This window comes from Anser anser, assembly GCF_964211835.1.
Source record: "Anser anser genome assembly, chromosome: 1".
In the NCBI taxonomy this organism is placed as follows: domain Eukaryota; kingdom Metazoa; phylum Chordata; class Aves; order Anseriformes; family Anatidae; genus Anser; species Anser anser.
Window position 1 is genome coordinate 56,287,532 of NC_139720.1, and position 16,303 is coordinate 56,303,834.

Below are 16,303 nucleotides of genomic sequence, written 5' to 3' on the forward strand. Positions count from 1 at the left end.
CCCCTTGAGTGGTGTCCTAAGTTCAGAAATCCCAGTCTTGAATTTTTTGTTGTACAAAGTTGAAGACAGGCAGCCCTGCCACTGTTTTCCTAGCACTGGAAAGTTGCTATGAGCTCTTTTGGAGTGTTTACCTTTTCCAGAACAGTTCTAGCTACATGATATATTCTCAACAGTCCTGACAATCTAGAGGTTTGTCTCAGCTCTTCTCTGCCTGGCTTGAGATACCTTGTTGCTGTCTAGTTGGAATGCTTGTTGGACATGAAAATCATTCCCACTTATCTTTTGAAGTAGCCTGCTTTGACCAGTTAATTAGGTTTGGTAGAATTTTGTGTGTGTTGGTTCATATGTACGTGTTTGATAGCAAAAATGCCTGGAGATCACTGTAGGGTTATTTGCTGCCTTATTTCAAAGGAAAACAGCAGCATTCTGGTGTATGCTACTGGGAGCGAAGGTGAGTAGGTTGTTGCAATGTCTCCGGCCCTGGCTAGCCTCTAGGGCAATGGAAAGCAACATTCCTAGTCCACTTTCTCAGTTCTGCTTAGCAGTGGGGGAGGCTTGATGCAGCAGCCAGTGGTATGGCAGGAATCTGTACAGAGAACAGAACATGAAAGGGTCCAGTGCTCCACATGAGCCGGAGGCATTTAGGATTAGGATGCCTTCCCTACAATACTTTCAGAGCCCCAAAGACAAGGAGTCCTTCATGGTCTGAAGGAGGATAGCAAGCTAGAGACTGACTTCTTCCGGCACGGGGTATAGTTATCTCTTAAGCTGACAGACTGGAAAAGCTTTTCACATTAATTGATACGGACTGTTTTACATTTTTCCCCCAGTCAATTTATGGTATTCTAATAAGCAGGCTGTTCAAAGGGAGGTTCTTCAGGAAAGGAATTGGGAAGGGAGAGGAAGATGAGAGTTTTATTCCAAATTCTGCTAATCCAGAAACTATTTAACCCTTTTCAGGCATCTCTGCTGGTGCACAAAGTTTGGTCCTCTTTCTGTGTTTACCACAGTTATTCCATTTGCAGAAGTGTCATGTGGCATTCATGTATCCTAAGAGGTTAAATAGTTTTTGTTAAACTTCACCAGAAGCATTTCCTTGAAGCAATAAGATAATGGAGAATGTGTTAAAAGTAATTTTTTTGATTCTTTTTTCCTTCTTCCTCCAACCAAAGACATTAAGATTCAGAAATGAGGTAAAAACGTTATTTTGCTGAATGGTACTTGGAGATGCTTCTTGTGTTTCAAGAGCAGAATTCTGAAGAAAATAAAAACATTTTTGCTTTCAGAGAAAAAAAAAAACACACACACATTTGTCTTAATGTTTTTGTTCCCTGGGTAACCTGGATGCCAGAAGCCTCAGGTCTGACTGCTTTCAGAAGAATTACTTTTCTGGCACTGATGACTGAAGAAGCATAGTGCCTGTAAGTGGAGTGGTGTCTTGAGCAGACAAATCATTAATCTAAAGCAGCAGATGTACATTGAAGGGGTAAATTCTTTACCTCAATTTGCGTTCTCCAGAGGATCTATTAAGAAAAACATTTTAAAGCTATCAAATAGCACCTGTTTGTCTGTTCAGAGCGCACACAAGGAATTTTTAATGTCAAATACTGAGGCTAGAAATAAGCTAGAAGTTTCATTGGTGTCTGGAGCATGATGGCCATTTTACTGTCAGTGCCTGAAACTCCTTTGTAATAGCTTGGATTAGTATGGTTGTTCTGGAATGCTTTCTTCAGAGCTCTTCCCTTGTATGTGTACTCTGCCCATTTTTTTAAGCTACTATTCAACTTGCTCAACTAAAATGTAGGAGAGAAAACAGACTGTACGTTGCTAGCGAATGCACTCTATCTCACTTCTCATCCAGTTTTTCCACATGTCAGTATAGAGCTCCTAATGGTTCACTGAATAAAACTCTTAAAATCATTGTGCAGTGATTAAATCCTCCTTGACTGTGATGGATTAGTTTGCAAAGGAGCCTATGTGGCCAGCAACTTGCTGGTATTCACTTAGAATTTAGGCAGTCTATGGGTTTGGTGTTTAAAAGAAAAAAATCTGAAGTATAGCACCTTCATGATCTTTACTGGCCTTGTTATATTCAGGGAGGAAACAGTGCTAGCTATTTTAAGACGAATGGCTTGCTTTTGAAGGTCTTCAGATGCACCTCAGACCCAGTTGTCACTTTCACAAGAAACCATCCTTTAGATCTGCTCCTACAGAACATGATCTTGAAGTATTTGTAATTCTCAGCCATTTACATGTTTCTTAAGTTTCCAAGCTAGTAGAGACTTCTGTTCTAACTTCTGGGTCTCAGTTCTGCTTTCTCAGGTTGCTTCTTAGCACTTGTCTGCTATACTGCACTGTGTTTTACACTGTCCCAAAATGTGTCTTTATTTTCTCTGCAATATTCTGTGCATGCCTACCAATTGAGGGATACCCGATTGAGAGAGCTGTTCAGATTAGGTAGGGGCGTGGATGTGTCTCTTTCAAGTTGCACATAAGGGTCAAATTCTGTTTCCACTAAAACCTAAGGAAAATAGCATGTGGTTTCGCTATTTTTTTTCCAAGATCTGTCCAAATTTCTGATGCAAAGGGCAGTATTAAATTTGGATACTAAATATGGAGGATGTTCATTTGATGGTGCTTGTGTGCAAATTGCAAGAAAACACATGTAGTTTCTGATTTTCTTGAGATGTTTTACATGCTTTGAATCATTTGAGATTTCTAAATGCAACTCTAAAAAAATCTGTCTTGAAATGTGGTTTTCAATAGAACAAGGAGCTAAAAGAGTCCATTGCCCGCTTGTTTTTTAGTAGTTACCACACCCTTTTTGCTTCATTCCTGTAAACCAGAGCAGGAGCCTTCTGGCAGTCACTTATGTAATAGTTCAGCCCTTTCTGTCGGTTTCCCTGCTGTACGCTGTTTTAGTATCGTGAGCAGCCTGAGCTTTTGCAGGCCGTATACCAGTTTTTCTTTCCTGTCAGAACTTCATAAACATTTGTGTAACCGAAAATTACAGCCTAACTTGTTTTCCTGTTTTGCTATCTCCAGATTCAGTTGTGGAATGCTACAGAAAGGGGTATGGGCTTTAGTCCAGAAATGGCTTGGGGAAATAAATATTTGCATTTGACCCAGTAGGATGTATTTCATTTTTTGAAATGAAACTCTTTTTTTCCTTGTGCTTGTCCTCAAACTTCACATACAGCAAAGCTGAATCTTGGCACTGCAGTGGTCCTGCCAAATCAAATGACTTTTTCCTTTTTCATATCTAGAAGTTCAACTCTGTGAGAGCTGTCTTGCATATGCTATGCTTATCCTTCATTTGATTTTTTTCCCCTTGTACTTAATGATAGGTTATTAGCATTTTGAAACTCTTGTCTAATGCATTCCTTAAATGACAGTGCAAAAGCAAGCTCTTGGGCTCTGTTCTGGTGTTTCCCAGGAGCGTTTTTGACACTCAAACCAGTGTCAGGAACTCAAACCAGCATGTAGGTTAAAGCACCGCTGTGAATATATTTGATTTTATGCCGGTGGGGTTGTTCCGGGTAGCGCAGCGGTGTCAGGTGCCTGCGGCTCCTCATGCCCCAGAGCCCTGAGGGAAGGACGCTGGCTGTTAGACGGCGCTGAGGTCAGAATGAGCAGCTTGAAGAGAGCGAGAACTGAAGCTACAGCATGGCTGGAGCACACATTTCGACTCCTCCTCGCTTCAGGTCAGCTCGGAGGCGGCCAGCAGGCAGATGCCTCAGCTGGGCCGCGGGCCCTCAGGGGCGCGCTGCAGTAACGGAAACCCAGAGGGCCAGGCCCCTCCGCTGCGCCAGAGCGCGGCGGTTAGGCGGTGGGTGGTACCACCTCGCTATGGTTAAGCTCTCAGCCTTAATGAGTCAGCTATAGGCAGGGGATCGCAAGCCAAGCCTTTGCCTTTCAGCTAGGCTTCCTCTTCGCCGGGGAGATGATGTCAGCGCAGCGTGCGCGCTATATTACTTCTCCTTTTATGGCCATGAGCAGGCCTGGAACCAGTCGCTCGGGCGGAGGAAGTGGCTGATAAAGGCCTCTTAGGCTACACATCTCGGTTACAGAACATCCCACATTGCACAGTTCCAGCCTGGCAACCTTTTCCTTCTCCCATCCCAAGACATCCAAAAAAATTCAGGAGTCTGGGGCTCTGTTCGTTTATCGTTTATGCCAATATATTCCACCACAGCAGTTCAGAATTCCCTCCGATACATTATTTTGCACTGGAGTCTTTGGCTGAGGACTTCCAATACATGAGATGTCTGTCTTGTCAAAACAAATTTTGGCTTTTAATTAATTTAACTTTTGGCTTTTAATTTTAATTTTTAATGTGTGCCAAGAAGTCCTGGAAGCAGTCTAAAATGAGGTCTTTTATTTTAGGGCTGAAGGAAGTCGATAATAAGTTAGATATCATATTTTTAAAAATACAGTAAAATTAATCTAGTGAACTTATTGTACCATACTGCTGTATAGCTTAAATTTGAAGGACGTCAGACTTCCTGAATTTTTGGGTGCTTGAGGCTGCTGCTTCTTATGATCGCTTGAATACTGTGGTGATGGGAGCTAAAGAGGAGCCCTAGATAAAAAGCTTTCCTTGCCAGCTGGTCTGAAATACAGAGCTGTTGCTATAATTAACTAATGAGTTGTTATTCTGGATTGTTCTTAATAAGTGACTCTGTTTAGGATGGAAAAGCAGATGCAGATTTCTTTTAATCAGGCGTTCCTTGATTGTGTTCTTGCAAGCAGCTGAGTTTATGGTGCCCAGCACAGTCTCTTCTGCTGAGTAGGTTGCTTGCACAACCGACAATGGAGTAAAGGCAAGTGCTGACTGAAGCTGTGCAGTACGCCCATGTTGAATGATCCCCTAAGAAAAAAAAAAAAAAAGGTGGGGGGGGAGTTGGAGGTGGCCTCTTGTCTGGGCAATAGCATTCTGATTCATGACGGCACAAGTCGGTATTGTATGGAGAATAAATATTGGCGTTTACGGCGGGTCTTAATTGGAAGCGTGTCTAAAAGTTATGCTTTTGTGTTTGTTAGCTCTTTGGCCCTTTGGTAGGCTCCAATTTCCTGTTGCTCAACACATTATTCAGTTGTCTGTCTGTACACAATTAGAAGAATTCCAGCTATCCCAATGACTGCTGCTTTGCCGTCCTGGGAAAGAATTTCCCCCGGATTGCAACCAGGAATGTTGCCTTTTATGGCAGCGTCTGCGCGCTGCCGGTGGCTTGCCTGCACTCGCAGGTACCTTCTGGCTGCCCTACAGCGGAGGTGACTAACGCAGCTGCAGCAGGCCACCGGGCGAGTGCTCTGGGGGAGGAAAGCCCAATGTGAGAGGGCTTTTGAACGCCGTCTGTGGCTCTTCCTGCCTTGCAACACCTCGCTGTGTGTTGGGGTGTGGAAAGATCCTGTGCTCATCCCTTTGTGACTTCCTTGGGTAGCTCCACAGAGCTGGTGCCTCTTATTCCCTTTGCAGTGAGGCTCTACAAGAGCTTCTCAGCTAACTACAGCAGAACCTGTCGTGATCCAGAGTGCTCGGTGCCAAAGAGCTTCTGAGGGTTATCTGATATTGGACATCTCTCTTTCTGTTCAGCACTTGGTTTGCCTGCCTGCTTATCAGTGTATTTTGCTGGAATGAGGATCCTATCTTGGAGGAGAGGGAAGGGGGAAGCATGTGGTATGTAGGTACTTAGGGCTCCACTGCCTGCATGAGGAGCTCCAGCTCATCATTCCAACACCGAAGCTGGCTACCAGGAGTGAGGAGTGCCATCCTTAGGGACATCTTCTTTTTTTTTTTTTTCTCTCTCTCTAATAGGCTTCTTAGAAGAGCATCTGTAGTATCCGAATGCAAAGACAAGCTTTTCTAGGACAAATGGACTGCCTGCTTATAGTCAAGCTTTTGAAAGTCAAATGTTATTCAGAAGCATAATCTTTTCTTTTTACCATAACTGCTTTGTGGTAGAGAATTGCAACCAGGTGTCGCACTACTGCAGAATACATTTCCTTAGGCAATCCATAAATGAGTCACTAGTTATTCCCCGATCCACCCTCAAAGTGCCCAGTCACACAGAGGGCTGGCGTGTGCCTGCTGAGCCATTGACCCGCTGGGAACCTTGAATGGGTGAGGCCTTTGGGGCTGGCTCACATCTGCTCTTCACCTGCCCTTCAGCAAAAGGGGTACGTATCTTAAAGGCAATGAATAAAATTCAGCACTTGAAAAAAAATGAACGTACAGTGCTAACAAAGCCGCATAGTCTGGTTTTGGATGCTTAGTTGTTTGCTGGGCCCAAACTATTTGAGTGACAATTTTCTTCTGCTTGCTTACTTCCAGTCTTAGGGCTGATCAGCTCTTTCTGAGAGAGGTATTATCTGTGGTAAAGCAGATTATTTTCCTCTAAACTTTTGTGCTCATCTGCATATAATGAGTTTCCAGTAAAGGAAGTTCAGAGCAGGAATTACTTATTTGTAGTGTATGAATCTAATGTCTCCATTAGCAGCTGCAGAATAATTTAAGAAAAGACCGAATCTCAAATTTGGTAGTTTCTCCTGCCTTCTGTATTCCATGAAAATGTGTCCCAAAGCTGGATTGCTTCTCTCTATTAAACTGAGTTTATAGATTTTTCTTGTCGAATATGGCATTCATGCTAAATTCACTTGCGGTGGCAGCGTTAAAGGCTATGGAAAGTAGTCATGTAGAGCCCAAGTACTTGAAACTATAAAGCCTTCCCTAATTAGAGTTCAGTCTCTTTATCTTGCACAAAAAGTCTTGAGCTTGGTAACTCAATTATATCATCCAAATGTGTGTCTAGTGAGGAGAATACTGAGTGCACTTCCTTTCTCTAAGCTACTGGAGAAAGGAAGAGAAAGGACCAGTAGCTAAAATATGGAAACAGTCACATTCATAAACATACTGATGAAAGCTACCAGTTGCGGCAATAATTTATTGGAGGAATTCAGCGATACTTTCTCCTTGTGAATGTTTGAGGCTTGCTGTCTTTTAAGAGATTAGACTCGAGTCTGACACAAAATTGGAGCTCAGTGTGTAAAAAGAACAATAAGGAGATGAAATCAAACTGCTGTGATACTCAGGCTCTCAGTCTGGATGATCTAATAGTTCTCTGCTCTTAAGCAAAATAAATAAATTTGATGGCTTAGTTTGTTCTGTGAGTGTCTCAATAGCTCTGGTGTGATGCAGGACTATGTGCATGACTTGCAGTTCCTAAGCGTTCAGTGTCTGGACAGGTCTCACCTCCCCTGTGATTCCTACAAGAAGCTATTAAAGCTGTGCTAGGCACAGGCTCTCTCGCATCTGTCCGGTGCTCCTAGCTGGTTCCTGGTGGCATCGAGGAGAATGTGATGCAGACTGGGGGCAGTCAGAGGGGGAGGCAGGATGGAAGGGTGGATGCAAAGTGAAATCAAGGCAGAAGTAGGGGAGCGTTTTTACAAAGTGCTGGGGGAGCAGTAGGATGAAGGCATGGTGGAAAGACTAGTCGGGGCTGCTTATGAGAAAGTAGAATCATAGGTGAAAGCTGAAAGGAGGTTACAGATGTTGGAGAAGATAGTGGTGGATAAGCTGGTTGAAGGAAGTTCTGTGACTGGAAAGATTTCATCATCCACAGCTGGGAAATGAACCCAGGAATTAGCATGTCTACTGTTTAGCATTCAATACCACATCCCCATTCCTGTTTTTTGTGGCATGTCAATATGAAAAAGAAAAAGTTTCTACTATTATCAGCTGCTCAGTTAATACTATAGGGGATGGTGCCACAAATGTATCAGCTGTACAGCACTTAGGCTGCTGTTCAGTGTTCTAGCTTTCAAGCCCATCCTGTATAAAACAAGTAACAACAATTTCTCACTGAGCTTCCAGTGTTTCTTCTGGGCTGAAAGCCTCTGTTTGATGTGAGCTTTTGGTACTCTGGAATTTTTAATGGTTCATGTCCTGCTTCCACCGGCCCTCTATCTCCCTTCTGTTATCTCTGCTCTGCTGATTGCTTTTGAACATCAGTATGGGTCCAGAATAATTGAAGGGGAGAGGGGGGTGAATAACTGGGAGATGTACATCCAGGTATATATCTGTGGTAAAGAAACATTCACCGGGAGAGTTATTGCATGTTTGTAGAAAAACTGATGCAACCTGTGTTCTTTTTTGATGAAGAAAATCTAACAGCACCATTGCAGTTTAACTTTGGCAGATGTGGGAGGGTGGTCGCCCAAAAACGGTTTACCTGGCCGTATTTCTGTCAGTGCTTGTTGAGTTTACTAGTTCCTGTTTATGTCTTAGATGTTGATATGCATCTGTCATAGAAATTTGCTGTTCAAGTCTTAGTCTGACTACTGTTTTAAATTTTGTTCTAGACCGAGAGGATCAGTCCATCCTTTGCACGTGAGTATATACAGTTGCAAGCTTGTGTGGATGTAAAGGTTTGTGTTAAGAATCTTGGTTGGAGGACTCTCTTGATAATAAGTGCCTGGGGTGGGCTCAGTAAATCAGGTAATAACGAGGAGTTAAGGCAGGCCCCGCTACAGGTCTTCCAATATGTATTTAATCCTTTCTACAGAATAATTTTCATGGGAACTGCAGGAAGGAAGGAGGTTTTGAAAGAACCTTTGTGCCCAAAATCCTGAAGAATTAAGGCTTTATCAATGGAAAAGGCTTGGAGAACTCCTTAAGATTTGATGTAGCTCTTGTGTTTAAGAGTATTCATACTGATGAGGCTGATAAGTAACAAATAGATACTCTTATTTGTTACAGCAGTTTCTCATCTAGACACAACAAATTCAGTTGACACCCAGTCAGGAGGTTTCTTTTCGAAAGATTCATTTTGTTTCCTTTCACCCCTAGCTCTACAGTTGCCTTTGGGTGATTCCTCTGTCACTTAGCAATTTTCCTGTCCAAGTGACCAGAGAACATAGTTTTTGTTTGCATTCCGTCCTTTGTGCCCTCATATAGAACCCGTACCCACTGGCAAACTGGCAGAGGGCTATCCTGCAGCCCAGCCTACATTGATACCACTCTGTAGTATCACTCAGTTTTTGTTGGCTTTGAGAGGTGTCGTGATAGCCAGAGTGGATTTAAGGAGCTCTGTAGCCCTTTGGGAATTAGAGATAGAAACATGTCCCCCTATGTCTTTTTTGTGAATGAATCGCAGACTTTCTTTACAGAGGTGAATCAGGAGCTGGTAAGACAGAGAACACCAAGAAGGTCATTCAGTACCTGGCTCACGTTGCTTCCTCACACAAGTCTAAAAAGGACCAGGTAAGACCTAGGTTTAATTTAACGATGCTTTATTGCTGTGCTGACTGTGTGGATGATAAACATGTATGGGCTGTCCTTGGTAAAAACCATATTGCTCAATAAAAGTCTGGATGGTAACAGCTATCAGGGGACTGAGGAGGACAGTTTATTAGGAAATAATAAAAGTTAGTCAAAAACTGTGAGTCAGGGAACATTGTTCAAAGTCATAACTCCTTTGAATTCAGTCGAGCTACAGGGGGAATAACCTCATCCATAACCTCTTGGATTCATGGGCAAGAGACACTATAAAAGAAGCGTCACCCATACTGATCTTTTTATGCAGACATAATGCCTATAACCAGTCCAGGTAGTTTAGAACTGATCATTCCCTGGAGGAGTTGTCTCTTTTTTTTCTGCACATTTATACGTTAGGTCTGGCTATTATAGATACTGATGCAAAATTGGAGAACACAGGGATAGTCAGTGAACCTCAGCTGAGAACTTGAAAATTGTAGGAAAACATGAAACGGGTGGAAAAGAGCCAGGTGTAGCAGCATATGAAAGGAGGGTGGTGGTGATGGTGGGAGGACTTTGAAGATGTCTCACGTATATTTTTTTCCCCTCCCTCTCCCCCGATGGACTATTGCCGAATTCATCAGTTGTATCCTCGTAGGTGAGCTGCACGTTTACTGCACGTTCTGCACCAGGAATGCGTTTTCTGTCCCATTGTGTGATTTTTTTTTTTTTGAGCAGCTTTTCACTCCACACCAATATCACTTTCTGCAGCTAAACCAAACCCATAGACAATTCACAATTTTTTTTTTTGTGTGGTGCACAGTAATCTTTTTATCAGGATGTTCGATCGGAGACTAAAGTACTATAATGAATACTTGTGTTCTGCGTTCAATACTGGTTTGCATTTTAAGACTTTTCTTGCAGGACTTCACGAACAGTTTATCTGGAAAAGTATTCCTCCAGGGCAATATGACTGGACCAGGCTTTCCTAGAACCATGAATATCTAGCATGTGTGGTGTTCCTAGTAAGATATATGTAGCTTGGCGTTTAGCTTTCTATTCCCAGCAGTGAGATATGGCTGTAGGTTGCAGAGAGAGGTCGGTGAGGAAGGCTGCCCTCCAGACGGGGTGTTTCAAGACAGTGAGCTTGTTAGCCAGTGCTGAACACATTGGAAGTGTTCACTGGTGAGCCATGTAATAAAAGCCAGATGCCAAGTGCATCCACTGTATCTCTACATAAAAGTTTTTCTGTAGTAGCTTAATGTGTAGGCATATTTTATGTGTGTAGAGTATATGAATAAGAAGGCATCCCTACGCGCAGGCATACTATGTTTGTGTGCACACATTCTAATAAGTAACTTCTGGAATGCAACCAAAAAAAAGCCTTTCTACGTGCCAAACTTTGAGACATATGAAGGCTTTTTCCATGGTCTGTCAGTAGCTGTATTTAGCAACATTCTCCTTTTTTCTTTTTCTTTTTTTAAACTGTGGAAAATAGAATCATGGGCTTGAGCTAAGTATTCTTCCACTGTGCATCCTTGCGCAAAATTTCTACTACCTAAGCAGGACAAAGATCTGCATAGGAGAACAAAACAGTCCTGAGTTGGGCTTGCTGGTGATTTGCTCTAGTTTGATTTTTCAAAGGTTCTTCTGAGAAGTCCTGCAGCTCATGTGTTACTTCACTTTTGTGGTTAAACAGTAGCACTGGCCTTACCAGAGAGGACTTAGATCTGGATCCTTAAATGTTACGTGGTAATGAGTGCTCTGTGCAACAATTCTTTACAAACCTTAAGCAGGGAACCAGATTATGAGGCATTATACGTTAATGTTTTTTGAGGATCTGGGGTCACAGCAGATTTATTCTTTGGGATAGAATATAATAGTGTCAAGCCGTTATGCTGCAAGACAGAAAACCCACTGCTGGCACTGATTAGCAAGACTAAGCATGGAACTTTGTTAGTGACGGTATAGGAAGTAGTGGAGCTTTTTTTGCCAGGAAGGTTTCTTGACTGTCTTCTAACAGAAGTTTTGAGCGTAAGCTCCTGTTTTTCAAGTATCTGAGCAAAATCTGATTTATATAAAGCATATGCTTTATTTCCAATGCTTTTGTTTTGGAGGCAGTGGCTGCTTCCACTAATCCCAATGCATTAGTATATTCAGCTTAATAGCTTTTAGCTGCATGGTGTGAATATTAAGCACGTTAAAGTTGCTTTTGGAGCCTACTGAATTGAATTACATAAATACTTTTTCACTTAGTCAGACTTTATTTATGGAAGTTAGGATTCATGATTTCCCATTTTTCAGTCTCTGTTCCTCTACTGACTTGTTAAATCACATAGTAGTCTTTTCAAGATGAGAATGTTCACAGCTGATCACGAATTCATGCATAGTGGTTGCAAATGCTTAAATCTTTGTAATGAAGGTTGGGTTATCGATGCTCTCTCTTCATTCCCCAACCAACCCAGTATTATTGGGATCCAGTTATTTGAGAATCTCTTGTGTTTGTGGAGAAGAATGCAAAAGCAAATCCCTGAAGTTTTTAAAAGCAAATAACTGGGGGGGGGGGGGGGGGGAGAAAAAGTAAGGGAAACAACATCTTTAACTTTTTTTGGATAGAAATTTCATGCTGTGAAAGGTAGCTGTGATTTCTGGATGCTTGTCTCTGTACATTCTGAAGAAGAAGTAGTTGGCAAAACTTCTCTCTTGCACAGAAATATTTCCAAAAATTGTATGAGGTGAGAAAAAAGAAATTCAGAGTACAAGATAGATGTCAAGGATTTTAATTGCTTTAAATAGGTGTTGTAACTTCGGAGCAGTGAAAACAGAGCATACCAAAGAGTGTGCGCTGCTCAACCGCCAGTTGGAAAACTAGCAGCCAGTGGCTGTTATTGATTCTGCTTTCATGAGGAATGTTCTATATACTTCAAATGTATGCCAGGTGTTAAAAAATGTTTCAGGTCAAAGATTAGCAATTACAGGTGTCAGAAAATTAGCAGCAGATAGGAACATTAATTTCTAGAGAGCTTGTTCTAGACAGCTTTGTTGTACTCAGTTTTTGCTTTGAAAATTACCCATTGTATAATAATAAAGAAGTCTCTTACTTCAATGAAAGGTGATTGTCAACATTTAAGTTTAAAAAACAACCAAAACACAAACTTCTATAGAATTTTAAACGTAATGGGGTTGTATTTTTAAGCAAAGACAGTGTACAGTGCATGGATACATCACAGTAATTCCAAGCACTTCATCTTATGTGCCGTTGCCAGGGCACGCTAAGAACTTGGTCTTCCTGCTGTATCACAGGGCTAAGGCAAGTCTTGAGAAGTAATGATGTGACCGACTCTTTCGCCTGCTCCTTTCCTTACAGCTCTGTATTGCCGTATGCTCTGAGCTGGCGTTGTCTTATACCTGTTGCTACCATGGTAGTTCAAGAGACCTAATCACTTCTGAACTATGGTTTATCGATACCTACTTGACACTAATAACATTCTCTTGCGGAGTTATTAACAGGAGGTTCATTAGTGAAAATTTCTGATAAACTTTTGATCTTTGTGTAGCTAAGCATGACCTTAGTTTTATTTTTAGCCAAATTACTAAAACAGATTCAGCCTGACTTCTGTTTAGAGAAAAAATGAGCTTTTTGATCTTCTTCCCCTTTGTTTGTTAGTTGGGTTTAAATGTTAGGTTGTTGAAACTTCTCACTTGCACAGCAACAGATCAAAGTCACAAAGAGAGGGCAGGGACTTCACTGCAGGGTGGAGAGGAAGAAGTGGGTGAGGGAAAGTGTTCTGTCATCATTACATGTGCCAGGATAGGAGGGGGAAATGTGGCTGCTACCCAATTTCAAGGACTGAACCCTGGTTTCAGGGTGTTCTCTTTACAAAACTACACACTGGCTCTGTTGTGAGAGGGCAGATGTCCTAGCTTAGGTTGCCTTCCCAGGGCTAACCCCCTTGTTATGTATACTTCCACTCTGAATGAAAGTGTTTGCAGCAGCTGCCTCTTCTGTATGTCTGCAGTTCTGCAGGGACTCAGTCTTGTTTGGTGCTGCACTTTGCAGGCATGAAGTGAGGTGATTGTGGAAGTTAGAAACAGTTTAGTTCTTTCTTTGGTTTCTGTTGTACTCCTTTTTTATATTTATGCAATAAAAAGTGCTGTTTTTTTAATATGTATTTTTAGAGGGACAGTGTAAGGACCGACCTGTTCTATAAAACACTTCAAAAATGAATTGGAACAATTTTCCTTTACAAATACCCTTAACTATTTTTGTCCCTGCCATTCCAGTTTTCACAGATCAAACTCAGTTTCCATCTCTCATGCACAGAACGTCTTGAGTATTTAGCGATAACTGCTAAAAAGAGAAATATTAATCTAAACCATCATTTGCTGTTTCTAGAAGTTTTTCAGCTAGTCTTGAAATATGCAAACTCCACACCCTTAACACAGAGGACATGTGATTTTAAAAGCAAAGAGAGAGGCATCTAGAGCCTGAAGGGAAAGGTGTATATGCTCCAGTGATCTAGCACTTGGCAGGGATAAAGGTTCTGATTTTTTTTTTTCCTGCAGCTCCAGCATTTTGTGTTCCTGGAGGGTAGGAGGGGTGTGCAAATATGGCAGTAGAATGCAAGCGATCATGCAGTTTGTGGGATACCACTAATTCTCCTTTTTTTGTGTGCCTCCTTACAAAGGAGGTTTTTGCTTGTTTGTATTGTGGAAGACCTAGACTCCTAGTGCAATTTTGTTGTTGTTTTTGTTTTGTTTTTGCAAACACTAGATCTTTCCAGACTAACTTCTTAACCTACTAGTAGCAGAGTTCAGAGCTGTCGCACAGTAGCAAGAAAGCTTTTTTTTTTTCCACTCTTCCTGCCTAGATGGCAAGACGTTTCTGCAATGGGGGCCTGATCTTGGATGGAATGATGTTTTTGATCCTGGGAAGTCTGTGGGATGCTGTGGCCAAGTGGCTTTAAAAGGCTGCCTTTTAACAGAAAGACAGCACTGGGACACCCTTGTGTTGAAGAAGGGAATAAAGTGTTTTTGCGAATGCGTGTTTTACCCAGATAACTGATGAGTCTCCTTCTGAAGGTTTAAGGGATCATCTCCTAAGGTTTAAAATGGCTTCTCTACAACATGCCAAGCTAGTGTGAATTGAAACTCCAGTGCTGGTTTGACCCAGGCATAATGCAGCAGACTGCTACCTACTTGATTCGTTTCTGATTTCCCTCTAGGGAGAACTAGAAAGACAGTTACTCCAGGCTAATCCCATCTTGGAGGCCTTTGGAAATGCCAAGACAGTAAAGAATGACAACTCGTCCAGATTTGTGAGTATTACTATCCAGTATGGTTGCCAATATCCTTAATTTTCCAGGGGAAGGACTTGTTATGCTTTTGGGTGAATTGCTATCCTGGGATAGGGCAACTGTCTGTGAGACATACCTCAAATTAATCTGGGAAGAGAATTTCATTCAGTGAATTATCCAGAAAATGCTGCTGATAGGTTTCTAGTATGGAGAAGTCATCTGCACCAATTATTATTCTAAATTTATTACGGTCAGTTTTATCCTGTCAAGCAAACAGGGATCTTTATTTTGTTTGATCTGGAGAGGTAGACAGTGGCAGAGAGACAGACTGAGAAGCCAGAGCTGGAGCTAAATGGAAATGGTTGATGCTGGTTGAGGGAGGGAGAACTATCCAAAATGTATAGTGCATGAAACTGAAAATGCTTTGGTTGTGGGAAACCTAGGTCAAACCATAATTAAGCTGAATTGTAGGCTGCCTGTCTTTATTTACAGGTAAGTATTTGGTGTCTTGTTTGTTAAATCGTTGTCATGATCAGCAGGCATTGCTTACTGGCTGACCTTATGTTTTGCATAAAACTTGCCTGACCTGTTCTAAATTTCCTTTCCTGGATTAAAAACACCAGATTTGCCTTTGCTGCTCACTGCTGTTATGCACAGAGTGAATACTAATGTTATTACTAATATCTTCCTCTCAGGGCAAGTTCATCAGAATCAACTTTGATGTCAACGGCTACATTGTTGGAGCCAATATTGAGACCTGTATCCTTTCTGTAGCCACTTAAAAGTTACAGGCTATAGAGTGTGGCAGTAATGATGCTTAGCAATCTCATCAGACCTTACTTGTGTTTGCCAGATTGAGAATGTGTCAGGAGGCACTTTAATGTATGCTAGCAAGATTACTGTTGTAGTCTCCCGTTTCTTCATATCGCATTTTGTGACTGTGGTGGAAATCTCTTCTGAGTGAATGAGTTCTAATCATAGGAGGCTGAGATAGCAACAAACCACAATAAGATGAATAGCTGTGGAATTTCACAAGCCATACTCACTTCTGTGCAGGGCAAGTATAGATAGTTGGCCACTATTTCTCTGTTTATCAGTTTAGTTTCTCATATCATAGCCATCAGTCAGAGGTTCAGGGAACTGAGACCAGAAGCTCAGTGGGTTGTTGGCTGATAATGATTGCTAAATCAATACCCATGTTAATGGGCATAGGAACATCAGGTACTGCTAGTTTTCCTCCTGCCATAGAATAGGAAGTGATTTGTACGTCCTGCCATATGCCTTGACTCTCAGAAGATCTCCTGGAGAAGTCACGTGCAATCCGTCAAGCCAAGGAGGAGAGAACCTTCCACATCTTTTACTACCTGCTGTCTGGGGCAGGGGAACATCTGAAGAGTAAGTTTGATTGTTGTTTTAATTATGGGGTTCCTCAGCACTGTGGCAGAGGGTCCAAAACACTTGTATGCTAGCACCTGTTCCTTCGTAGTTCCTTGCCTCTCCCTTTTAGGTATGGTCACTCCTCCTCCTCTTCTGCACGTGCACCTATCCCTTTGCCTTCCCTCTACACTTCTCAGTTCCTGAAAACTTGCTTCTCTGGTTCCTTCCTGTACTTGTTTCCTTGCCAGCAATGACTCTACACCCTTCCTTATCTAAATCGCTGTCCTGTGTTTAGTCTCGTCTTGTATGATGTAAACCCTTCTAGTGCAGGAATGGTCCTACAGTGATGTACTCAGTGTTTAATTGAATGGAG

At 42.0% G+C, this 16,303-nt stretch overlaps 1 protein-coding gene across 1 annotated transcript in view; it reads left to right on the forward strand.

The window, feature by feature from the left end:
• Positions 1-16,303, forward strand: part of MYH9 (myosin heavy chain 9) — a 69,348-nt gene that overhangs the window by 22,622 nt on the left and 30,423 nt on the right. The window contains exons 4-8 of the mRNA XM_083836736.1: positions 8,362-8,389; positions 9,169-9,262; positions 14,482-14,574; positions 15,249-15,312; positions 15,850-15,948. Of these exons, the coding sequence (XP_083692862.1) occupies positions 8,362-8,389; positions 9,169-9,262; positions 14,482-14,574; positions 15,249-15,312; positions 15,850-15,948 (378 nt within the window). The remainder of the gene's footprint in view (positions 1-8,361; positions 8,390-9,168; positions 9,263-14,481; positions 14,575-15,248; positions 15,313-15,849; positions 15,949-16,303) is intronic.